This window comes from Coccinella septempunctata, chromosome 2 (genome assembly GCF_907165205.1).
Source record: "Coccinella septempunctata chromosome 2, icCocSept1.1, whole genome shotgun sequence".
NCBI classification, from domain to species: Eukaryota; Metazoa; Arthropoda; class Insecta; order Coleoptera; family Coccinellidae; genus Coccinella; species Coccinella septempunctata.
Window position 1 is genome coordinate 16,502,217 of NC_058190.1, and position 27,812 is coordinate 16,530,028.

The 27,812-nt window shown below is 38.0% G+C and overlaps 1 protein-coding gene across 2 annotated transcripts in view; it reads left to right on the top strand.

The window, feature by feature from the left end:
• LOC123306524 (thrombospondin type-1 domain-containing protein 4-like) overlaps positions 1-27,812 on the top strand; it is a 728,470-nt gene that overhangs the window by 677,377 nt on the left and 23,281 nt on the right. For both annotated transcript variants that reach the window (XM_044888570.1, XM_044888569.1), the window contains exon 10: positions 8,623-9,014. In XM_044888570.1, the coding sequence (XP_044744505.1) occupies positions 8,623-9,014 (392 nt within the window). The remainder of the gene's footprint in view (positions 1-8,622; positions 9,015-27,812) is intronic.

The window sequence follows — 27,812 nt, forward strand, 5'->3', positions numbered from 1 at the left end:
TCTGACACGCTCGAGTATGTTCAAGTAACGATTATTTTTTACATTTTCAAAGGACCGATGTGACCTTGCGTCACGTCCAAATTGTGGTCCCTTGAAAAGTAGCTTCCTTTGGGTCCAATTAACATATCCTCTAAAAATCTGACACGCTGGAAAAAAAAAACTTTTTTCACCATTTTCAACCCTTCCGTACGGCCAGACCCACCGCTCAAACTGTCAGATAAGCATGAATTCATTATCAGAGACACGTAGGGCATATACAGTATCTTAATCTGACACGCTCGAGTATCTATCTCACTATCTCACGAACCAACTAGAGTTTTCACGGATATCACAGGTCACACCTCTATCTCTAAGGTTGACTACATTCTGACTAGTGCAGGGTGCAATAATTGTACTTTAGACGTTTTCGAAGCTCATATTAGCGATCACAGAGCTCTTTCTTTGGAGTTGTCCCTGGATGTTAATAATGAAAATGAAACTGACAGCAAAAGGAGGTTAGTTAGAAATCTTAGTAAGCAAAATCTTGATAACTTTGTTTTTGCTATTTCCACCTGTAATTTTCAAGATGAATGCTCGGAAACGTTAGTCGGAATTATACGGGATCAGTCGAACTCTGTTGCCCACAAATGTGGAGTTCTAGCAGGGCTCAGAAGGTTAAAGGCTGGATTACCCCTGAGATTATCTCTGCTAAAAAAGACTTAGCCAATGTCCCAACAAAATCATCACGAACAAACAAGAACTTTCCAGAATTATACACAACCCAGGAAAAGCTATGCAGATGCGGTCAACAACAACAGGGAGCAACTAGGAAATATCAACGACACCATGAATCATTTTCTTGAGGAATTCAAAGCTATGTTCCAGCAAATAATCCAACAAAACAGTATGATAATGAATATATTGACAACGCTCATAAATAAAATTCAATAACATAATAAAAGTTTCAGAATGGAATGCCAATGGCCTTCTACAACATAAGAATGAAGTAGAAATTTTCCTTCATAATAACTCGATAGATGTCTTACTGGTGAGTGAAACACATTTTACTGAAAAATCGTACTTCAACATACCACAGTACAAAACTTACACCACCAACCAACCAGACAAAACAGCCCATGCAGGTACTGCAATTGTGATAAAAAACACCATAAAACATGAAGAACTGCCACTACACTACCATGAAGTACGAAAAATAATTTCTACAAGCCACAACAATAAGAGTACAATCGTTATCTTATAATCTCACAATTGCAGCAGTCTACTGTCCGCCACGACACAGCATCAAAAAAGAACAATTTGATGACTTCTTTTCTACGTTGGACTCTAAATTTATAGTAGGTGGAGACTTCAACAGCAAACATACCACATATGGCTCCCGGTTGACAACTCCAAAAGGAAGGCAACTAGTAAGTCTTGCAGAACAAAAAGGCTATTCCTTCTTATCGACAGGGTCACCCACTTATTGGCCAACCGACCCAAAGAAAATTCCTGACCTTCTGGATTTATTTGTTACTAATGGCATTTCTTCAACAAACATGGATGTAAAATCTAGTTTTGACCTGTCTTCAGATCACTCACCAATAATAGCGACATTTAGCAGCTTTATTATCTACAGAAAACACACCACCAGACAACACAATAGAAAAACAGATTGGGATAAGTATCGAACAAAAATTGAAGACGATTTACCTCGGGGAATAAGTCTCAAAACTAAGAAAGACATAGAAGAAGCTCTAAGCACATTCAACAACGTGATTACTAAAGCTGTTGAGGAGGCAACTCCAACAATGGCCCAGCCAAATAAAATCTACCACATCCCAACAGAAATCAAAGAACTTATAGCGCACAAAAGAAGAGCAAGAGCAATATGGCATTCAACACATTCTCCAGTTGACAAGAACAACCTGAACTGAGTGACCAACCGACTGAAGGCTTAAATTAATGAGACAAAAAAAGCATTCTTCTATGAATATGTTTCGAACCTGAACAGATTTGACAACTCCATTTGGAGACCAATAAAAAACCGCAAGAGGCCAATAATACACATTCCACCCTTACGTAACCAGTCAGATTCCAACTGGGCCAGAAGTGATGGAGAAAAAGCTGGACTTTTTGCAGACCATCTAGCCAAGGTATTTACTTCAAACAGCAATACTATGGACAGCGAAATCGACAGAGAACTACAGAAAACATCTGATAGAACAAGATTCATTAGACCTTTCAAATACTGCGAAGTAAAATCTGAAATTAACCACCTAAACGTAAAAAAAGCTTCTGGAGTGGATAAAATCAGTCCAAAAATGATCAAAGAGCTACCAGAAAGAGGAATTGCCCAACTCATGATTATATTCAACGCCATCATCAAGCAAAGCTACTGGCCAGAACACTTCAAAGCTGCGGAAATAATCATGATTCTAAAACCAGGAAAAGACCCAAACTGTGTTACCTCTTACTGTCCAATCAGCTTGCTACCTGTTGTCTCGAAAATTCTCGAAAAACTGGTCCTTCGAAGAATAAAGAATGGCCCAAATACAGAAGAGTGGATTCCACTTCATCAGTTTGGCTTCCGGTCAGAGCATTCGACAGTGCAGCAAGTCCACAGAGTCACTCAAGAGGTGAATAAAGCACTTGAAGAAAAGAAATACTGTATATCAGTGTTTTTGGATGTCAGCCAAGCTTTTGATAAAGTTTGGCATCCTGGCTTGCTATTCAAAATAAAAAAGCTCCTACCATCAACCTACTTCAATCTACTACAATCCTATATTACTGAAAGGAAATTCAGGGTCAAAGTAAAAGACAACATCACATACTATCTCCCTATAACATCCGGAGTTCCGCAAGGAAGTGTCCTGGGCCCTCTATTGTACTTGTTATACACAGCCGACCTACCAACACACAGAGAAACAACAACTGGTACATTCGCTGATGATACCGCTATATTAGCAAGCCATGAAGATCCAAATATAGCTTCTCAAATGCTTCAGAACCACCTCCTAGAAATTCAAAAATGGTCCAACAAGTGGAGAATAAAAATCAATGAGACAAAATCAGTACAAGTTAATTTCTCTCTTCGCAAGGAACAATGTTCTAGGATACAATTCAATAATATCCAGCTACCGGAATCCACATCTACAAAATACCTGGGCATGCATCTTGACAAACGACTCACCTGGAAAGAACATATAACCAAGAAAAGAAAACAAGTCGACTTAAAAGTCAAGGAGCTTTATTGGCTAATTGGTAAAAAATCAAAATTATCTCTGAAAAACAAACTCCTCATATACAAAACCATCCAGGACAGAAGTTGCAGACATCACGCAAAACTCGAAAGCCATCCTAACGCCCTAATCCGACCACTGACCGAACCCCCAGATACCAGACGACTGAAGAGAAACTGGCCAGCAGATCTGAAGGATGCCTGAGGACTTATCTGTATAAGACCTCATAACGCCACTTAGGAGCCTACAGCTCTGAACCAGCAAACAGGCCCATAGAATGAATACATTCTGATTACTTGTATACGTACTATAATAATAAAAAAAAAAACTAATGCTCCTTGTTGACGGCAAGACTTCCTCGGATCCCAAAATTTTGGCGGAGATTTTTGCCGGCTATTTCACCACCATTGCTGAGTCTTCTCTTCACAGCTACTATAAAGGGTTGTTATCGTCATCATGTACCACGTCGTGCATGCAAGATAACAATTTCTTCTTCCATCCGGTTCTTGAACATGAAGTGACTGATGTTTTGAGATCAATTAAAAGCAATAAGAGTTCAGGAGTTGATTTCATCTCTGGCCGAATTTTGAAGTTGATATCCAGCAAAATTAGCGCACATATCGCTCATATTGTCAATTTATCGATCAGCACTGTTGTGTTTTCTCGGTCTCTTAAGAAAGCTTTTATAATTCCAATCCACAAGAAGGACGATCCACAAGAAATATCTAATTACCGGCCCATTGCTATCTTGAGTACCATTTCCAAAGTGATTGAGAGAATAACTCTTAGTAGAATGATGAAGTTCCTTGATAAATTTCAAATATTAGATGATTTCCAGCATGGCTTCAGGTCAGGACGTTCAACTCAAACCGGCGCATTGCGTTTTACTGAATTTGTGTATAAATGTTTGGACAATGGCTCTTATGTTGCTGCTCTATTATTCGACTTGTCAAGAGCTTTTGATACTCTCGCTCATCAGTTCATACTCAGTAAGTTGTATAATTTGGGATTCAGGGGTGTCTTTCTGGATTGGCTTCGGAGCTATCTTATGAGTAGGGTCGCATCTGTTGAAATTGATGATTCTTTCTCAAGTTAACATAACATGAACTCGGGAGTTCCCCAAGGCTCTGTACTTGGGCCACTTTTATTCCTACTCTTCATCAATGATCTGCCACAAAACTTGATGAAATTATTTATCACTCTAGCATATAGTGAGGACTCACTGATCAAGTTGATTCGAATGGTTTTGTTTGCCGACAACACCACCATAGCGATTTCTGCTCGAACTTTAGAGGAATTGCAAATACTATGCGAACAAATTATAAAAAGCTTTGCTGAGTGGTGTCGGATGAACCGAATCATAATGAATGTAAAAAAACAGAATGTGTCATCTTCACTCTGTCTGTAGATCAAGAAGTCACATTCATTCCCCGTTACTTGGATACCATTATTCCACCCAAAAGCTCAACCAAGTTCCTTGGTGTCTATATCGACAAATACTCAAGATGGGATGTACATATTAATGAAGTTTGCAAAAAGCTCAACAACTCCTACTACGCTCTGTACAGAATAAAGGGTATACTTCCTCTGAGTTCTGTCATCAATGTCTATTATTCTCTGGTGTACAGTCATTTGTCCAACAATATCTTACTTCGGGGTAATGCTTCAGACATTCAAAGAGTTTTCATCATTCAGAAGAGAATTCTTCGAATGATTTTTGATCAAAGTCGTCGTTCTTCCTGCCGACCTCTTTTTACTGAACACGGTATACTCACTGTTGCATCTATATTTATATTGAAATGCCTAGTTTACATCAAAGAGAATGAGAATGATGTCATCAAATTTTCTAGTTTCCATTCACACGAAACAAGGAGTAGAGGAAAATTGTTCATTCCTCTACATAAGACTGCACGATTTGAAATGTCTCCGCTATACTAATGTATTAAGTTGTTCAACCATCTCCCTCAACATATACAATGTCTTCAATTGTGCAGATTCAAGAAAGTAATCAAATATCTTTTATTAAAAGAATGTTTCTACTTTGTTAATGAATATTTGAATTATAAGTTTGTTAATCACATAGTTGTATAAATATTGAATATTGTATGGCTTTTCTTTGACTTATCCTATGTTATGTCTTAAAGGATCAATCAAATTATAATATTATTATGACTTTAGCCTTGCTGCTTTCGCACTCCTGTCCAGAAGAAAATTCACTTATCCCAGATATCTCAGATATCAAAAGGATTAAGCTCTGTTGGGGCCCTTTCCAGGTATTCGGGCTCGTGGTGGTGGTTGGGTCCAGGTCGCTCCTCGGCTCCCTGCTGTAGGTTGGATTCCTGCTCCACCCGCACTTCCTGTCGGAGCAGACGGTGTTGTTCTGCCTTCCCCATGTAGTTGCGTTCAGTTCTCGCCGTTCCGAGCAGTACCGCCTTCTGCATGACTTTATAAATATTTTCGTCCAACTGAAGTTTCTTCAAGTTCTCTAGTAGTTTCTTCGGTATGAGGCCTGTAGATGAAATGACAATAGGGATGGTCTTGATATCTTTCAGCTTCCACTGTCTTCTGGTTTGTTCCTCGAGATCTCTGTATTTTGAAATTTTTTCAATGTGCCTATCTAGAAGATTGTTATTATTTTTAATTGCCACGTCGATGAATAGTGCTGTGTCCTCATCCTTATTGAGCAATATGAGGTCTGGTCTATTGTGGGTTATTTTCCGGTCTGTGAGAACCGTGCGATCCCAGTAGAGCTTGTGATGTTGATTTTCAACACATTTTTTTCGAAGTTAGAAGTTGGTGTTTTAGTTCCAATTCTTGGTGAAGAATCTTTGCAACAGCATCATGTCTATTTTTGTACTCCGTTCCTGCGAACTTCTGACATCCCCCGGTGATGTGCTGGATAATTTCATGTGTCGCACAGCGATAACGACAGCTATCGTCCTCCACTGAGGCATCCTTGGCGATGTATTTCATGTAATTTCTTTTTGGAATCACCTGATCCTGGATGGCGAGCATGAAGCCCTCTGTCTCAGGAAACAACCTTCCGGAAGTCAACCATTAGTTCGACGCAGATATGTCGACGTAATCATGGTTGACCTCGTTCTGGTGCCTTCCATGCAAAGGTTTTCCAATCAGTTTCTGCATTTTACTTTTTGCAGAGAGTTCGACGGTTTCACAGTGATCCTGTTGTAGCTTTAACGGTGTAGAACTATCAGCAACACAAACTACTCGATGGAGTTCTGACGAAGCTGCCTTGCTCAAAAAATATTTTCGAAATCCTTCAATTTCCTGGGACATACGGTTGGACAAATCAACAATTCCTCTACCCCAAGATGTCGTGGCAGCTCTGTCCGTTCTATTGAGCTTTTGGGGTGATGTTTATTGTGATTAGTCAGCATCGTCCTTATTTTTCTCTGTAAAGCTGCTAAATCGGTGGTCGTCCAAGAGATAATACCAAATGAATAGCTCAGCGCCGAGCAAGCGTAGGTGTTAATCGCTTTTATCAGATTCTTGCTGTTAAGACCACTTCTCATTATCCTTCTCAATCTTCGGGTGAACTCCTCCGTTAATTCTTTCTTCATCTGGATCTGATTGATTTTTCTTGCCTGTTTTATGCTTAGATACTTGTATGTGTATCCTTCCTTTATTGCTTCAATTTCTGCACCTCCCTTGAGTTTTAACGTACCATCTTCTATTTTCCCTCTCGTTATATTTAGCAGTCGACATGTTTCTAGTCCAAACTTCATTTTGATGTCTTCCAAGAATCGTTCCACCATTTTCAGCATCAGTTGCATTTGTTTTTTGGTAGATGCGAAGAGTTTCAAATCGTCCATGTGAAGGAGATGATTCAGTTTCATCATAGTTCTACTGCCGCTCTTGATGGAAAATCCTTAGTCCATAGAATTCAATCTATGAGACAAGAGATTCAGGGCCATGCAGAACCACAGAGGGCTCAGCGAGTCTCCTCGGAAAATTTCGCGTATTATTGGAATAGGTCCTGTTGTAATGGAGCAATCTGCTGCTTTCATTTGAAGTCTAGTACGCCAGGTTGACATGGAGTTTTTCAGAACTTAACAATATTGGGATCCACCTTGTAAATCTTCAAGATCGTCTAGAGCCATTCGGGAGGTATAGAATCGAATGCTTTTTTGTAGCCTATGTACGCAGCGTTAAGATTCCTCCGCTTGGAGAACGCTTGATTGCATATAACTGAATCTATTATTAGTTGTTCTTTGCACCCTCGGCTGTCTTTGGTGCATCCTTCCTGTTGCATGGCGTTGATGTTATTTCTTTCGCAATGGTTGTGAATTCGGTTTGAAATGCACGTTGTGATTAATTTGTACATCGTTGGAAGACATGTGATTGGTCGGTACTTGGATGGGTCTTCTGTATTCCTTTGGTCTTTGGGTAACAGGAATGTTGTGCCATGTGTAAGGAATACTGGCATTCTTTCATGATTTTCAATGATATCATTTATTATTATTATGATGTACACCCGACGATTTTTTTTTACATCTTTGAGACCCTGCAGACTCTCTCCCTACCGCTGAAGGTGCATACATCATAGAACCTTTTTTTCTTTCTACCATGTAATCTTCAGAATCCACTAGTTCTCCACGATGCTCGAGTAAATCCTGATTTAGCATCGTCGGCTCCCCAACTATGAAGGATGCCCTTGTGTAATCTGATGATTTTGTGTGACGAATGAAAAGCAAATGTGATTTCAGTTCGAGTTTCTAGAATTATTTGGTTTCCGCATTGGTATAAGAATCAATTTTTATTCCATACAGTAAATATGGTGCACTTATATGAATTTGTCATGTTTCCATAGCTAGATAAGTTGGAGAGACCACTCAGGAACTCTAGACGTTGAAGAGTATGCAGGTTCGAGCCCGAAATGAAAAAGAATTTTAGGTCGAAGCGGGAGGCAACCACGGATCGTAGATATAGGTTACTAAAAAAGTCTCACGTATAAATACTGACAATCTTAAATTATCGTTTTGGTACAGTTTTTGCCCAAAATAAGTACGTATCTCATCAAATATGGCGATCCATTGAATTTTTCACATAGCATGTAAGGTACATGTTAGGAACAATGTACCTATGTGTACCGAACATGTAATATTGCAGTTTCGTTACATTATACGTAAGGCGGACATAAAGCCCTCTTTGGACAGTTAACGGATATATCGTGTACGGAACTTTGCTTTGTAACACGGAACGTTGCAATATGTTTGATACGTTGATGTTATGCAATTCTGTTTGCTGGGTAATACTTGCACCTACTACCAGATTTCATTAGCAACTTGTACCTGCTAATAAGCATTAATTGTAAGGAAAAAAAATAATTGATATTTGCAATTATTTTCAAACCATGTTCAAATGTTGGTAACATTTTTTTCAGGAATCCAAACAACTGTAGTAAGTTGCGTACGAGAACTCACCCAAACCCCTGTACCAGACAGAAGGTGCGCACACTTAGAGAAACCAAATTCAAACCCAATCAGATGCAACATCCAAGACTGTCCTCCACGATGGAGCGGTTCTTGGAGTTCGTGCAGTGTTTCATGTGGATCCGGTATTCAACAATATGTCAGTCAGTGCAAACAAGAACTGAATACTAGAAGAGAGGTGATAGTTGACGATGTTCAGTGTTCTGGTAGACCCAGACCTCTATTGAAAACCAAGTCTTGCACTCAGGTTGATTGCGATTTGATCAACAATGAAGTTCCAAAAAATAAAAACTTCAAAAGCAACCAGATAGAAAGAGATTGGTTAGTTGGTGATTGGTCAACTGTGAGTATATTTCGAGAGAATATAATAAAAGGCAGCACTACTTTCATTGACAGCCATTAATATTATTTTTGTGTGCTTTATTTCACTTTATAGATCTCTGGAAAACACCCTCCACTACGTATAATGAGATATTAGAAATATCGGATGATATTACAGGGGAATTAGAATAGCATACCATGGAGATCAAGCCTTCGAAGAGGAGGAGCGAACGACCGATTTCACTCTTATTTGAGCTCTTCAGTACAGCATAGCCCAACTAACGATGACGATAAAAGGAAGCAGGGAATATATAGTCATTTTCGTTGTTGGAATTAATGCGGTACTGAAGAGTGATACCGGTCTATCTATACATTTTTATGATGACGACGTGTTCTATGTGCTCCACTGGCGTCCTGGGCAAAAAATTTCTCGGCACCTCTCTGTATTTTTCTTAAACATAAAAAACACCATTGAACAAATGCTTGTTTCTAATCCGAGGAACATCGCGTCTTCATGAATATTGGCGACGAAATTTTCTCTCTCCTCAGATTACAAAAATTTTTACGATTTTAGAAACAGGAGATAGACGAAATTTCAATCAGAACTTAAGATACAACAATTGATGTAAATTTCGAATATTTCTTAGTATGGAGCGGCAAAACTTCCTGAGAATAGCTAAAAAAATTGAAACTGTCAAAAGTCAAATGATGATTGTCTTATGCTGAATTTCTGGGCAATTGCCCAGAAATTCAGGGAGGTATAATATTTGAATGATAAACATGATTGTGTTTTCAATAGGATAGCCCATGAATGTGCTTGAATAGCATGGTTCCACATAATTCAGGGTTCAGATTTCCATATCACACGTTATAATTACGAAAACCTAAATAACCTTTCATCAGATGGGGGAAATTTTTTCTGAAGGCAAAAATTAAACCTTTCTAAAAATAATAATTGATTGTCACCTTAATGATCGAAACAACCAAAATATGGGATGAAAGTGAACAGGTTTTCCACAAAATCTCACTTGTCAATGAGTGTGTTTATGATGTATATTTCCATTATACATCTAGGTCTCAAAAGATTTCAACATAGCAGTGTACTTCAGGTTTTTCTCCACTCCTTTAAGCTTTTCTCAGAGTTTAATTAAAACAAAAATTTTAATATCCACCTTTTCACAATAAGAAGATACCAACATGAAATGAGTTTTTGAAAGATGATTAATTTATGATTCTTTCATAACATTGCTTTCACCTAGAAAATTAAGTAGTTTTTTATCGAACAAGAGGATGGGGGGAGAGATTGAGAAAATATTTTCTCTGCACATGTTTCCAATTATTTTAGCTTCTTCGGTATCAGACCTGTAGATGATATGACAGTAGGGATGGTCTTGACATCTTTCAGCTTCAACTGTCTCCTGGTTTGCTCCTCGAGATCTCTGTACTTTGAGTGTGCCTATCTAGAAGATTGTTATTATTTGGAATCGCCACATCGATGAATAGTGCTCTGTCCTCATCCTTATTGAGCAATATGAGGTCTGGTCTATTGTGGGATATTTTCCGGTCTGTGAGAACCGTGCGATCCCAGTATAGCTTGTGATGTTTATTTTCCAATACAGCATCCGGATGGTAATTGTAATAAGGAACCTAACGCGAACTTCTGACATCCCCCGGTGATGTGCTGGATAGTTTCATGTGTCGCACAGACATAACGACAGCTATCATCCGCCACTGAGGCATCCTTGGCGATATATTTCATGTAGTTCCTTGTTGGAATCACCTGATCCTGGATGGCGAGCATGAAGCCCTCTGTCTCAGGAAACAACCTTCCGGAAATCAACCAGTAGTTCGACGCAGATATGTCGACGTAATCATGGTTGACCTCGTTCTGGTGCCTCCCATGCAAAGGTTTGCCAATCAGTTTCTGCATTTTACTTTCTGCAGAGTGTTCGACGGTTTTCAAGTGGTCCTGCTGTAGCTTTAACGGTGTAGAAGTATCAGCAACACAAACTACTTGATGGAGTTCTGATGAAGTAGCCTGACTCAGAAAATATTTTCGAAGTCCTTCAATTTCCTGGGTCATACGGTTGGACAAATCAACAATTCCTCTACCCCCAAGATGTCGTGGCAGCTCGGTCCGTTCTATTGAGCTTTTGGGGTGATGTTTATTATGTTAAGTCGGCATCGTCCTTATTTTTCTCTGTAAGGCTGCTAAATCGGTGGTGGTCCAAGAGATGATACCGAATTAGAAGCTCAGCGCCGAGCAAGCGTAGGTATTGATTGCTTTTATCAGATTCTTGCTGTTAAGGCCAGTTCTCATTATCCTTCTCAATCTTCGGATGAACTCTACCGTTAGTTCTTTGTTCATCTGGCTCTGATTGATTTTTCTTGCCTGTTTTATGCCCAGATACTTATATGTGGCTCCTTCGTTTAATGCTTCAATTTCTGCACCTTCCTTGAGTTTGAACGTACCATCTTCTATTTTCCCTCTCGTTATGTTCAGCAGTCGACATTTTTCTAGTCCAAACTTCATTTCGATGTCTTCCGAGAATCCTTCCACCATTTTCAACATCAATTGCATTTGCCTCTTGGTAGATGCGAAGAGTTTCAAATCGTCCATGTAAAGGAGATGATTCAGTTTCATCATAGTTCTTCTGCCGCTTTTGATGGCAAATCCGTAGTCCGTAGAGTTTAATCTATGAGACAAGGGATTCAGGGCCATGCAGAACCACAGAGGGCTCAGCGAATCCCCTTGGAAAATTCCGCATCTTATTGGAATAGGTCCTGTTGTAATGGAGCCATCTGCTGCTTTCATTTGAAGACTAGTACGCCAGGTTGACATGGCGTTTTTCAGGAACTTAACAATATTAGGATCCACCTTGTAAATGTTCAAGATAGTCAAGAGCCATTCGTGGGGTATGGAATCGAATGCTTTCTTGTAGTCTATGTACGCAGCGTAAAGATTCCTTCGCTTGGAGAACGCTTGATTGCAGATAACTGAATCAATTATTAGCTGTTCTTTGCACCCTCGGCTCTGTGGTGCATCCAAGAATAAGTCCATTCTCTAAAATATGCGTAGACAATATATTCACAAACAAAAGAAACAAAAACATTAATGATACAACCACACCTATCTGATCATTGCGGAACACAATTTGAGTTCAAACTTAAAGATAATCTCGCCCCAAGGAAGAAAGTGACATAAATACGAAAATTTGAAGAGGATAGCATAACACACTTTGAAGAAGACCTGAAGAGAGTTGACTGGAATGCCATATATGAATTTGATGACAAAGACGTAAATGAAATGTGGAATTTCTTCTCAGAAAATATAACAAACTTTTCGAAAAAAACTCTCCCTTTGTCGAAATAAAAACTAATAGAACACCACAAAGGTACAAATTGGATCCCAGTATACAGACGATTAAAAATAAATTGGACATCCTTTTCACACTATCATTAGGAAGACCACAATTAACGAAGAACTACAAAAGAGTCAAAAAGGAATACGACAAGGCTATCTCAAATTTCAAACACAAGTATTATAAAGAAATAATTAGGAAATCACAAAACAAATCAAAAACAACATGGCAAATTATAAAGGAACTTGATTTCAACAAATATTTTGTGAATGTAGCTCCGAATATAAACAAAGATTTTACAGATGAGATAATAAAAACAATAAAACAAATGAAAAATCAATCCTCCAGAGGCTATGATGATATACCAATGAGTATAATAAGAAAAACAATATCTCGAATAGCACCAATAATAGCATACATAGCAAATAAAGCATTTACTGAAGGAATTTTCCCGGAAGCACTAAAGATAGCTGTGGTGAAACCAGTTTACAAAAAAGGATGCAAGGAAGAACTAAATAATTATCGTCCAATTAATATGCTAACATCATGAGCCAAACTATTCGAGAAATTATTTGCAAGTCGTTTGATCTCATTTATTAAGAGGAAGGTTTTTTCTCGACACCAGCATGGATATATGAATGGAAAAAATACTGAAACTGCAATGTATGAATTGGCACAAGAAATACTTGATGCACTCGATTCTGGAAATATACCAGCTGATCTATTCATGGATATGTCTAAAGCATTCGATTTTGTAGATCATAACAGACTGCTTAAAAAGTTGGAACAGTGTGGCATACGTGACAATCATTTAAAATTTATTAAGAGCTTCCTGAGGAACAGAACTCAAAAAGTAAAAATAAAAGTCGAAGATCAAGAGTACACATCTGAGGAGGAACAAATAATAATGGGAGTTATACAGGGTAACATACTTGGTCCATTGTTATTTATTGTTTATATCAACGATTTACCAGAAGAAATGGAGGCAAATACCCAAGAGGTAGACTTAAACACAACTATAAACGCTGATGATGCAGGTACTGTCACTAAGGCAAAAACCATCCAAACTTTAACACACTATTGTGAAACCATTATGAAAGAAGTAGAAAAATGGTGCAACGACAACAAACTCAAACTCAACACAGGCAAAACAGAGTTTATCATATTCTACACCGATAGAAGCAGAAATGCCCTACCAAACGATATAACCCTAAACAACATTGTTATAAAAAAATCAGAACAAGTGAGATTTTTGGGTATTTGGCTTGACTCTTTTATGAAGTGGAACCCACAAATAGAAAATATGAACAGTAAACTCAACACTATTATTTCCCAGCAAACACAATTGCATAACATCAACGTATCATACATATTGCAACGTTCCGTGTTACATAGCAAAGTTCCGTACACGATCTATCCGTTATCTGTCCAACGAGAGCTCTATGTCCGCCCTTCGCTATGTATATTGTAAAGAAACTGCAATATTACATGTTCGGTACACATATAGGCACTTTGTACCTTACATGCTATGTGCAAAGGATGATAGCTCTGGTACAGAACATCTGCTGCGAATTTGAAATATAACCTCAATAAATACAAGGACATCCAAAATTCAATGGATCGCCATATTTGATGAAATACGTACCTATTTTGGGCAAAAACTGTACCAAAACGATAAAATTTATTGTTACACCTGATTGATTGTCAGTATTCACACTTGAGACTCCTTTAGTAACCTATGTCTACGATCCGTGGTTGTCTCCCGCACCGACCTAAAATTCCTTCTCATTCCGGGCTACAACCTGCTTACTTTTCGACATCTTGTGTTCCTGAGTGGTCCCTCTAACCTATCTAGCTATGGAGACATGTGACTATTCATATAAGTGCACCACATTAACCGTATGGAATAAAAATTGCTTCTTATATCAATGCGGAAACCGAATAATTCTCAAAACTCGAACTAAAATCGCATTCTTTATGTTTTAAAAAATAACTCGAGTATTTGCTTTTCATTTGTCATACAAAATCATCAGATATACACAATATTGTATCTCTGACGAATGGAATCAGGTTTACTATCCTTGCAAATATTATAATATATATATAATAAATTTGTCATACTGATGCATGAATGTGAATTTTGGCGGATTCTATCCGCTAGTAGTAAGAAATTGAATAAAACATAACAGCTACTTTCAGTACTGATGTTTGTACTTTTTTACGATTCAATAAATCATACCGTAAGTTTCATTGGCGGAATGATGCTGAAAAATTAATATTTATAAGTATATGTTATGTGTATACTCTCATATCGAAATAATATGGATTTAATGCTCTGATTGCTACATAAAATTAACAGAACATTTGAATGAAAATTGTGCATTTATAAATTAATATACCATATACATAACATTCTCATTCAAAATGATACATATCATAGATAATACGAAATTGATATACCATATACTTTTCATGAAAAACATAACAAATTAATGTATATGATACATAAATATTATATTATGTTTGATATGTATCACGTGAAATGATAACGTTATGTATATGGAATATTTATTTATAAATCCACAGTTGTGTTTCGAATGTTCTGTTTATGTTATGTAGCACCCTTATGCATGTAACATGTTGGTTTGCTGGGTTTTACCTTCAATGTAATGAAGCATCACATTCAAGAAGATACATTGCAAATTTCCAGTCCATCTTTACATATGGCATAGTTCTCTCGGGAAATGGTATATCTCAAAGCAAAATATTTAAAACTCAAAAGCGAGCTATACGAGTAACATATCGGATGAAATATAGAGAGACCTGACAGGACTATATGTGTTGAAGTGTGTCATCTTTCTGAGAATGCACAGCGAATTATTTGAACAATTTCTCAACCAAAACAACACCAAAAAAATAGACCCCTATATCCACCCAAAGCAAAAACTAACCCTAGCACAGAATAAAACAAGATACATGTGCATTAAGGTTCTCAATGCCTTGCCGAGAAAGGACACCGCACACTTACTTAGGAAAAGCGGGTCCAGTGAATTTTCCTCATTTTTACATATTATATTTATATCAACCCTAAGAACAATATATCAGATTTTCACGAAGGTCTTACATCCGGTTTGTTCTATAGGGCGTTCCAAAATTGCAGCTACGGAAAAATGAATCTTTGAATTTTTATGATAATTCCTCTAATTTTCAGAATTTCATTATGTACCTTCGGTTCTGAATAACAAGATATCACAGATATCCAAACACTGCCCACCACGTGGAGTTTCGTTATACAGGCTGTTCCATGAAGCTGTATAAGTAACTGAATGTAACTTTGTTAGTGACTTTGGGACCACCCTGAGTTTTTCAAAGTATGATACCATGATGTATATCCACCTCTGTAGGAAGTTTCATTAATGTACAATGAACAGTTGAAAAATTATTCAGGTTCAAGTTCGGATTTCATACAATTTTTCTTTCAAACTTATCTGTAGTTGAGATTACTGTCATTTATTTGATTTTTTATGAATTCTGTAGGCTACTTGAACGGTTAGTTAGCTTTCCTTCTGTTAAGTTGTTTTCAGTTAGTTTTTTCTTAATCGTTGCGACTATTATTGGTATAAAGTTATAGAAAGTTAATGTGAAAAGACAGCAATAAATGCGCGAAATAGATCTGCATGTTTCCTATGTGATCATGAGTTTCCATTAAATAACCTCAGACGACTAGATAGAGAAGATGATGTCGATAAAAAAAATCTGGCTGTTTTGAAGCGTGAAGTATTAGAATTACCGGCAGTTGAAGTAACCCAATTAACGAGATTGTGCATTAACTGCATTAATTGTTTGAAAGAGATAACTGAAGAAATAAGCGACATAAATGATGATTCTACAGTACCGGTTAAATTAAATACTTTGCGTCAAACTCCAAGTCATGCGTGCTTCATTTGCAATGAAGACGCCGAAGACGGTGGTGATCTTTGCAGGTTAACACTGAAGGGCAGAGTGAAAATTTTCATAGCACATGGCATATGTATATATTTGTGAGAATGCTAGAATTTGCAGATACCACATGAATGAGGATCTTTTTATACCTCGTCCTCTCCTTGTTGGTTTATACGATACGCCAAGAAAAACGTTAGAATGAACGGAATTCAAATCTCTACAAAAAAATGCGCGATTGCCATGGAGAAGCCTTAAATGGAGGTATCATGACGAGAAGGATTTATCTGATGAAGAATTCAAAGCCCTTTGTCCAATTACAAAAGACGAATTTCTTTATTTGTTTAGACAGTGTTTGCCAGTTCCCGAAGATGAAACTAAATCAAGGCACATTTCTAAGAAAGATCTTCTCACTTTTCTATGCAAAATAAAACAAGGATTATCAAATGATTTATATAAATTGTTGACAATTATTATTTCAAGTAATGAACTGAAACCTGAATGATTTGGCAACAATCTTTTAATTATTTATACACGAGGGAAATTTTTCACAAAGGTCGACATACTTTTATAGTATAATAAGATAGCGAAATGAGGAGATTGGTGACACCGAATTATGTCCATCCTGTACATTCCTGAATATAAACACCTTTCGACCGACCGTCAATACCTTCCATAATAATTATACTGAATGATAACCTATATTCCTTGACATCAATCTCTCAACTACAGATAAGTTTTAAAGAAAAATTGTATGAAATCCGAATTTAAACCTGAATAAGTTTGCAACTGTTCTTTGTGCATTAATGAAACTTCCTACAGAGGTTGACATACATCATGGTATCATATTTTTAAAAATACAGGGTGGTCCCAAAGTCACTAACAAAGTTACATTCAGTTACTTATACAGCTTCATGGAACAGCCTGTATAACGAAACTTAACGTGGTGGGCGGTGTTTGGATATCTGTGATATAGATTTTGCCAAAGCATTTGACACTCTCGACCACAAGCTCTTGTGTGCTAAGTTATCTTTTTACGGTTTCGGTGTGGGTGCTCTGCGGTTCTTTCGATCTTATCTCGTTGGCAGATTTCAGAGAGTTCGTGTGGGTGACATGTTTTCTGATATTTCCCCCGTAACCTCCGGTGTCCCGCAGGGTTCAATCCTGGGACCTATTCTATTTTTAATTTATGTAGCCGATATGTATAGGGTAGTTATGTATCTGATGATATACTTTTATGCAGATGATGCGCAGATTCGACTTTCTTTCCATCCCTCTGATGTTGATGTAGCGGTGACGAAGATCAATGCAGATTTGTCCAGATTAGTAGAGTACTCCAGTGCCAATAATCTCAAGTTGAGTATCCCGAAGTGTGTCTCATTGCTTTTTTCTAGTGGATCTAGAATTAATTCGGAGCAGATTATCCTTAAAGTTGGTGATGAGCGAATTCCGTTTGCTAACAGCTGTAGGAATCTTGGCATCATTTTCGACAGCAGACTGAGATTTGTTGAGCATGTTGCGCTGCTCGTACCTTGCACTGAGACATCTATATGGGAATCGGCGTATTCTGGGTTTTCGTTCGCGTAAATACCTTTGTGAGTCCCTTGTGCTGTCTATATTGAATTATGGCTTGATATTGTTCTATCCTTGCTTGGACTCCACAACTAAATACCGACTTCAGAAAGTTCAAAATGCATGTTGTAGATTCATATTCGGTTTGCGCAAGTTTTCCAGGATCTCTAGTAAAATAAAGGAACTCCAGTGGTTAAAACTCGATGGCTTGTACAGATTGCAGCTTGCTGTTTCAATAAAAAAAAATTTGACTTCGTCAAACCCTCCATATTTGCGTGATAAGCTCATCTTTCGAGAAGATGTTCATGATGTGTCTGTATGACATAGGAATAGGCTTATGTTGCCCCGATTTAGATCAGCCATGTTTCAGCGATCCTTCACGTTTTGTGCTGTCGGTGTATATAATAGCTTCAAGTACCTATTCGATAGTTACTCTGTGAATGGTGTTAGGAAACATTTGAGAAGACACTTGCTACTTTCTCAGAATGGTTAGGTTTATTGTTTTTGTAGTATAGTATAGTTGTAGTTTTATGATTAAATTCTGAAAATTAGAAGAATTATCATTAAAATTTAAAGATTCATTTTTCCGTAGCTGTAATTTTGGAACGCCCTATAGAACAAACCGGATGTAAGACCTTCGTGAAAATCTGATATATTGCTCTTAAGGTTGATATAAATATAATATGTAGAAATGGGGAAAATTCACTGGACCCGCTTTTTCTAAATAAGTGTGCGGGGTCCTTCCACTACATAAAAGATTTAAAAACCTTGAAGACGGAAATATACCAAGTTTTGGTGAATATGGAACCATACTGTCTGCAGGAATTCTATCAATGATGCAAAGATAATTCCAAGTAAAATGTAACATTTGACTTGTTTCTCATTATTGATTTACAATAATTGTAGGAATTAAATAAATTTCTATTTCTATTTCTAGTTTTGTGGGAACTTCTGGTTCCATCTTCCAAAGTTTCAATCGAGAACTCTTGAGGTTTGTTCCTTCCAACATGTTGTTCATCTCTTCTTCCAATAAATTGTTTTGTGGTGGCTTGTATGCCGAGGTAATTTCGACGCTTCGACGATTTCTGTTTTTCCTTGTGTTTCGTCGGATCTACTTTTGAAGTAGTGTTTCAGATCTGTTCCCACCAATATTGCTACTCCTCCTCCGGTGTTCTATATGTTTCATAATTCATGAAATTCAGTCGTCTGTTCTGGTTTATTATTGTTTCCTGTAGGGCTATAATATCAGGTTGTCTCTCTGATATTATTTCTTCTATCTCGGCTTTCCGAGTGTTGATCCCGTTTATGTTCCACGAGATTATCTTGAGGGATTTCTCCGTGATATCCGTAAAGTCCATTAATTCAGTTTACTGAATAATGCTTGGAGTTTTTTCTCCATTTCCTTCTCAATTTTCAACATTATCTTGTTGAAAATTTTTTGCTGATTTAGATATCTTTTTCTTCTCCTGTTGACTGTTCAAAACCTGTTTCATTGGAGGCTTCTTCTGTTCTTTTTTTTTTCTGAACCGGTTTTGGAATCTCCCTTTTCTTTTCCTGTTAGGTAGGTTTTGCCTTCGCTACTTCCTGAATTTTTTGAACAGTAGTTTTTATTTTTTTTTATGTTTTTTATTTATTTTATTACCGGCTTTTTCTGTTCAGCTGGTTTTCAGGAATTCTTCTTTCTGGTCACCAGCTTGAACACGCTACATCCTTTGTAGGTAGCTGGATGGCCCTCTTCTCCACATAAGATGCATGTGGCATTTCTCTCTTCACCTTTTCTGGTGAGTGTGAGCAGTCATTGCTGCTATGGCTTTCTGAGCACTTCACGCATATCCACGGGAAGGAGCATTTGTTCTGTGCATGTCCGTACCTTTGGCACCTAAAGCACTGGCTTGGACTTTCAGGCCTCTTTTTGCGTTCAACCACAATACTGGGATTGTAGATATCGATTGAAATTTATTTTGGGAGGATTCTGCATCTCTTCATAAACTTTTTAGGGTTTTCACTCCCAATCTCTGAAACAAAATCAATTAAAAATGAAATCAACGATTTGCTCCTGCGTAAATTCTTGCACTAATTTGTCAGGAGCAAATTAACTAGAAAAAATTGTTGCCTGACAATGAACTCAAAATAAATAACGTTGAAATTATAATTCTGTAACGTTACAGAATTATAATCATCATAAAAAGTTTATGAAGGGATTGTAGAGTCGCTTCTCTTCGAAGATTTCCCTTTTCTGGGTTTTGACCAGGTAGAGAGGTATGGGCTTCTTCGTCTTGTACGATGTCATTCTGGACACCTCAGCGTCTGATATTCCCTGGAATATCAGGTCGTCCTTAATCAACGCAAGATCGGCGTCGATTGGTAAATGCCTGATGACGGCATATTCCCTCTTCTCTTCCTCCATTTGGTAGGTAAAAAATTCTTCACCATGCTGTTCGAAAAATTTGGTAATTTTTCTATAATCATCTACAGTTGACGCGATGATTCTAATACCGTTTTTAACTACGGTTGCGCGGCTATAGTTCAACTTCTTGGTGTAGAGTGCTTTAGAAATCGCTACCCAATCTGAGGTGCCCATCATCTTGATGGGTGGGATTTTTTCTCTTCTAGGCACTTCAGGTGCTTTTTTGGAATTTTCCTCGTCTGACGAGGAGCTGTCTTTACGCGCGCATTTAGATGGGGGCGCGTTTTGAGGTTTAGCAATCAGCGTTGTTTGATTCCTCTTAATGTCAGAAGTGACATTATTTCTCGCTGACAAACTCGCAATTTCGGCAAATGTAGGCGGTTTCGGCGCTGAAAGCTTATTTATTTCTTTTTTCGCTAGGCGGAGTTCATTTATCAATTGACGAACTGTTTCATTCAGTGTCGCGATTTGAGTTTTCATTTGCTCGTTATTCTCTCGTAAAGTGGTCTGTCCTTTAGACTCATTCTCGCTTAAGTCATCGACTTCTTCGGAAGCTTCCATGTAGGAACCCTCATTATCTGAGGTCTCCGATATGGCTAAAAGTTTTTAGTTTTTTACAAAGGTGGCAAATATCAAGGAGGGAGAAAAGAACGAAAATCACCAATTATTATATAGAAAAAGTCTCACCTGATGTGATTTGCACAACCAACGACCTTCTGATCTGGACTGTATACAACATAACACAACAAAACTCATTCACAAAACTCTCCTGACAGGACTGAGGTTATCGCACTTTTTTTTGTTTGATATACCCTCTCCTGAGCAGTGTGGGGATTCTCACTCTCTTGAGCTCCAGACCCACTAAAAACCCTTAACTGCTTCTTCATAGGTTCCGGGCATTTTGCCTATTAACCAATTGACTCTTATGGTTTCTGGACTCTCACACGATCATAGTCGTGTTGATAGTTGTATCTTTTATAGGTTAAGCTCTTCTTTGGTTACATTCAAATCCTTAACTGATCTCTCGATCTTCGGTGGTAGATTCTTCGTAGTTCCTCATTTGGATACAAGCCTACAAGTCCTTGTAGATTTGTTTGTTCCTAACAAACCAGGGTACCATCGCCATTCTAAGGAGTTCATTCTCAGTGGCCTGTATTCTCTCGATGTGTGTCTTGGCTGCAAAGCCCCATGCCGCAGATCCATATGTGAGTTGTGGTCGGGCGATAGTTTTAATCATCGTCAACTTGATGTTCTTATTCATATGACTTCTTCTGCCTATGAGTGGATAAAGTCTACTCATTGCGGCTTTTGTTTTATCAACTGCACATTTGATGTAGTTTTCCATGTTAGTCCTCTGTCAAGCTTCACTCCTAGGTATGTTGCTTCATTTTTCCATTTAACCTCTTCTCCATCAACTTCAATATTTTCTTCCATCCTCAATCTTCTCCTTTGCAGTAATTTTGCTTGAGTCTTTCTTCCATTGATTCGGATTTTCTATTTGATGCACCATTTGAGTAAGTCATCTATGGTTTCCTGCAGTCTCTGGTGTATGTTCTCTGGGCGTCGATGTCTGAACGCTATTCCTGTGTGATCTGCGTACAAGGTGAGCATATTTCTAGCATTCTTCGGGATATCATGAACGTATATTACGTGAAGCAGATGTCCAAGTACCGATCCTTGAGGCACTACCGCTTCCAATTGTCTAGTTTGAGAGGTTGCTCCATGTATTTTAACATAAAACTTTCTATTCCTCGGATAGTTCCTTATAATCTTGCAAAGCTTGGTCGAATATCCTGCTTTTTTTCATCTAGATAAGGCCTTCGTGCCATACTCTATCAAAAGCTCTCTCGATATTTATCAGAACTAATCCTGTGACCTGTTTGGTCTGCATTACTTCGGTGACGTTTTCTATGAGCCGTAGCAATTGGAGTTCAGTCGAATGTTCTCGTCGAAATCCAAATTGTTCGGGTGGAATTATCTTCAACATTTCTGTTTCCTTATTCAGCCTTAAGCGATAACACTCTCGACGATTTTTCCTAGTGCTGATAGTAGACTGATTGGTCTATAATTTTGAGGAAATTTCCGTACCTTTCCAGGTTTGTTGAAAACTATCATTTCTGCAGTTTTCCATCTCTTTGGGTAGTACTCGGTCCTCATTACTCCGTTTGTTATAGTCGTCAACGCTGCTATTCCTTTTCTAGGCAATTTCTTCAACATATAATTCGTTATCCTATCTTCTCCCGGCGCTTTCCTGTTTTTCAATTTCATTATGATCTCTTTGATCTCTGTTGGTAAAGCCGGTTTTGAAATGATTTCGGTTTCCGGTGGTTGCATCATCAAATTTTCGTTTGCCTCCACTTCTTCTTCTAGATCTTCATTGTCATCATCATTTCTGTTGTTTATTCTGGCTTTTCTCTCAATTGAGTCGACAAGCGCGTCGGCTTTTTCAAGTCTCGTATATACCATTCCGTTTTCTCCATGCAGTGGAGGTATAACTGTCCGTTCTCGTCGTAAGCGTTTTTGCATTTTCCATGGCGAGTTATCTATTGTATTCAGTTCCCTTATTCTCTGGTGCCATCTGTTATTACGCAGTTCTGTTAAATCATTTTTCAATATCTGACTATGCTTATTCAGTTTCTTCTTGCCTTCTTCTCTTTTTGTTGTTCTGTGTATTTTTCTGAGTCTTCTGTTTTTTTTATAAGTTCCTTTATATCCCTTGGCGTATCTCCATGTGAATGTTTCGGAATTGGTTTCCTTACTCTGTTGGTGCTTTCTTCATGGGCTTCTTTTATTCGATTTATAATTTTTCAACTGCTTCATCTAATTCATCCCGGGTGTTTATTTGGGGAATTTCCGTGATTTTCTCCTGAAGTAAATTCTTATATTTCTTCCAGTCCGTGCGATCCTTGGTTTGTGTCTCTACTTCGTTTCTTGGGCCATGTCCCACTATGAATTCTATGGGATTGTGGTCTGAAGTTCCGTGTTCTATTGGATCAATGCTGATTTCTCATTAAGAAAATGTCCAGTACATCGGGAAGTCCATTTACTCTTGGTATGTAGGTCGGTATATCAGGTCCTATCACAACTGCATTGAGTTTTTCAGCATAAATCTTCAGTCTTCTCCCGTTGGTATTTTCCACCCTACTGTTCCATTCCTGCGATTTGCAGTTAAGACCACCTATTATGATTTTCGGGTGTCTTCCTTCTAGTAGAATTTTTAGATCCTCTTCCAGCATGTCCTTATCCGGTGATTTATTATTCGAACTAATCTTCACTTGTCCTCGATTGGTGTTCACAATAATCGATATTGCTTCTACTTCTTGAGCATTGAATATTTGGTCGAAATGGTGATCCATATTCCTTCTAGCCAGTATAGCAACGCCGCCTGTGTTTATTTATTTATTTATTTATTTAAACGGTACAACCATTTTACATGATAACGAGAAATAATGCACAATAATAAAACAACAAAAATAACACAGCTCAGCTGAAGGCCCAGAAAACACAAAAAAAAAATGAACATTGTTTTTTTTTTTTTTTTCAACAATCATTGAAATATCTTTTGATAGCGAATAGGGACTCATTCAGCAAATCCAAACCCGATTCATTAGATGCTCTCATTGCCCTATCCACCGGGTTGTTATAAGAATAGTTCCTGGAATGAAACTCAGGTACGAAAAAATTTCTATGACGCAAATTAACATTTACTGCATTAATATTCAATCTTTCCAATAGATAGGGACAATCAATGAGGTCATTAAGGAGCTTATAAACAAACATTATCCCGAAATTTTTTCTTCGTTCGTGAAGAGGTTTCAAGGATAAGCCGGACATCAATAAACCATAGTCAATTTCACTCGACGGAATGCCCCGCTTATATCCTATCCACCTCAAAAACTTTTTCTGTACCCTCTCAATATTATCACTGTGGACCTGGTAGTATGGTGACCAAACGGTAGAGCAGTACTCCAAAATGCTCCTGACGTTAGCTACATATATGTTTTTTATAGCATCGATGTCATTAAAATCTTTTGTATTCCGTTTAACAAAACCCAGCATTCTGAAAGCTTTACGAATGGTTAAATTGATATGGGAAACAAAATCAAGCTTGGAATCGAAGTAGACACCCAGATCCCTTATAACCTCTACCCCATCCAAAAGTTGCCCCGAAATATAGTAACTGAACTCAATTGGGGACCAACCCCTGAAGAAACGCATAACTTTACACTTGGTTATGTTCAGTTTCATTTCGTTCTTAACACACCAACACATCAATGCATCCAAGTCGGCTTGTATCAGTGAGCAATCTAAATAGCTAATAATCTCCCGAAAAAGCTTCAGGTCATCGGCGAACAATAAAAAAGAGCAGTATGATAAAACCTCGTATACATCATTGATAAATAATAAAAACAACAGAGGAGACAGAGAAGAACCCTGAGGCAACCCAGATATTGCTTCAAACTCTCCAGAACAAATATCGAAAATCTTCACCCTCAATTTGTTGCCTTTAATTCTGTCAACCAACCAACTTAACAGCTGTCCTCTCACCCCAAGTGCTTCGATTTTCAATTTGAAGATCCAATGGGCCACTCTATCATAGGCCTTAGAAAAGTCGGTATAAACGGAGTCCACCTGGTGTCCTCTCTCTAGCGCTCCACACAACCCATCAACATAAACCAGAAGATTAGTTGTGGTAGACCTTCTCGAAACGAAACCATGCTGTTCATTAATTATAATCTGCTTAAACATTGGAGTTAACTTGGACGTAACTATAGAGTCCAGTATGTTACTGCTATCCCCGGACTTAAAAACTGGTAGAACATAGCTGTGTTTCCAACATGAGGGGTACGCCCCCGAAGCTAACGATAAGTTGAAAAAGGACCAAATGGGAACCAAAAGAGAATCCCTACAACTCTTCAAGAATAAGGCGGACAAATTGTCAGGACCAGAATCGGTTCGACTCGAGAGAGCCATCAGTTGATTCCGGACGTCATCTAAGGAACAAGGGCAATTAAAGACGTCCACTGTATTGTCCGCGACAAAAGATATATCCCTGGCTGGTGAATTTACATAAATCCCGGAGAAATTCAACCGAAACAACTCCGCAATATCCCCATCAGAATCAGCAACAACACCATTTAAATACATAGAAGAAGGAAATCCTTTTTCAGTTTTTCGATCGTTGATGAACTTCCAGAAAAACTTAGGATCAGAGTTGATAGAATGTTGTACTGTATTCAGATATTCGGTATAACAAGATTCTGATAAGGTTCTACATTTATCTCTTAAAAGAGAAAAAATATGGTAATCTTCTTCTCTGCCAAATTTCTTGTACCTTTTGTGTGCGTCTTTCTTTTTGAATATTAAAGTTTTCAGCTCTAATGAAAACCAGCAAGGGAATGAATAAGATCTGGACACTTTTTTAGGGACATATAAGTCAATACCTCCCATAATAATCCCGTAAAATTTCTCAGCGAACAAATCAACATCCACAATATTGAAGAAAACATCATCCCAATGAATACTACTGAAAAAGTTGTTTAATGATTCATAATCAGCGTTCTTGTAGTCAAAAAATGTAAACAACGGTTTACTTAAATTGGATCTGTTATAGGTAAGAATTTCAAAATATAACGCTGGATGGTGTTTATCACAAGGAACTAAATGTTCGTCGGCTGGTTCCACTTTGATAGATTCCAATGATGTACAAATTATATCGAGTAAAACATTATTAGAATTGAATACTTCGTTGACCTGTCGCAAATTTAAAAAAGACAAGAAATTCCACAAGAACATCTGTTTACTTGATAAACAAACAGATTCATACTTCGATTCTGAACAGTCCCAACACATGCCCGGCAGATTAAAGTCGCCACAACACAGCACGTCAAACTCGTCATATTTATCCAGCAAGTTTTCAATATCTTCCCCATATTTTTCATACGAAGTTAAATCACTACAGGGAGGAAAATAGACAACTGATAACAACAATGACAAATTACCATAATTAACTTTAACAATTACATGCTCCAAATCATCAAATTCGGGAAGTAAAATTCGGGAAGCTGCCCTTTTATGAACAGCCACCAGAACTCCACCCCCTGTCTTTTTATCGCTGGTGAATGAATCCCTATCCTTACGATATACTGAATATCTATCATCAAATAACTCAGAATTGGCAATATTAGATGATAACCAAGTTTCTGTCAACAAAATAATATCGAAATTGTACAAAGATAAAGATTTATAGAAATTAATAGTTTTAGTTTTAAGTCCCCTAACATTTTGATAATAACATGAGATTACATTGCCTAAACTATCGCATGTAATCTCCAATTTGGAGTTAATACCAATACTGGGTAAATTTCTTTTATGATTGGATACTCCGAAATGGACGAACGGTAATTCCCTCCGGCCACATCTTCGCGTCCAGAAGTTCCTCCGAAGAGACCATTTTACTGCCAAATTTAAATGATTTCCTCCTGCTTTTAGACTTCAGGTCGAAACACAAGAACTCCTTATCTGGCCATTTTTCTTTGCCATAGGCCAAAACACTTGACTCGGTAGTAGCATCAGACAGTCCACCAATCCAGATCCAGTTTCTTCCTTCTGGGGCAGCCTGTAGAAGCGGGTTGGTTGTTCCCTTACCCTTGATTAATTCATTCTTAGAATTAGCGAATGAATGCGAAGCATTTATAGTTACCGGAATATTCTGAGTGTCGGCTGGCTTCTCAGCTATACCTTGTCCATCTTTTCGAAATTTGGACTTGTTAGCTTGTTTAGTCCTTTTGTCCTTCCATGCACTCGATGTAGCCTCCTCAGTTGGATCAGCGGTCTTCGTCCCATTTATCATTGAAACGCTTATAGATTGAGTAGATAGAGTGTTGTTAGGTCTATCATTTCTGTAGATATCGTAATTGGGAAATGCTATCCGAACGTTGCGGTTAAGTTTTGTTACTTGGAAAGCTATGACATCCGGTCTCTTCTCTTCAATCACTTCTTCGAATTCGGGTCTGCGGGCTCTCAATCCTTCGACGTTTCAAGAGACGATTATGAGATTGTACTTTATCGTCATATCAGCCATTAAATATTCTTAATAATTGGCTGCATCTTCTTCTCAATCTCTTTCTCCAGATTCTGCATCATCGTGCTGAGGAGGTTCTTCGTGAACTTATCCACTTCCTCAGTGATTCAAGCAATTTCTTTCCTGGTTTCGGCTTTTTTGACGGTTTTTGCCTTTTCCGTCTTTTTCTCTGGTTTCTTCGTCTCTTTGACTGCTTTGGTTGCAGTTTCCTGGGGTTTCTTCACTTCCGAAGAATTTTGGGCTGGCTTCGGAGAATTTTGTGTTGGCCTCGAGCTGGTTTGGTTCGATCTTGGCGATCTCTTGTTCTTTCTTGTAATCAATTTCCATTCGCTACATGCCTTGTAGCTGGCTGGATGACCTTGTTTTCCACAAAGGACGCAAGAAGCATTACGTTCGTCATTCTCCCTGGTAAGCGTACAATCTTTGAAGCTGTGATTACCGGAGCATTTCACGCAC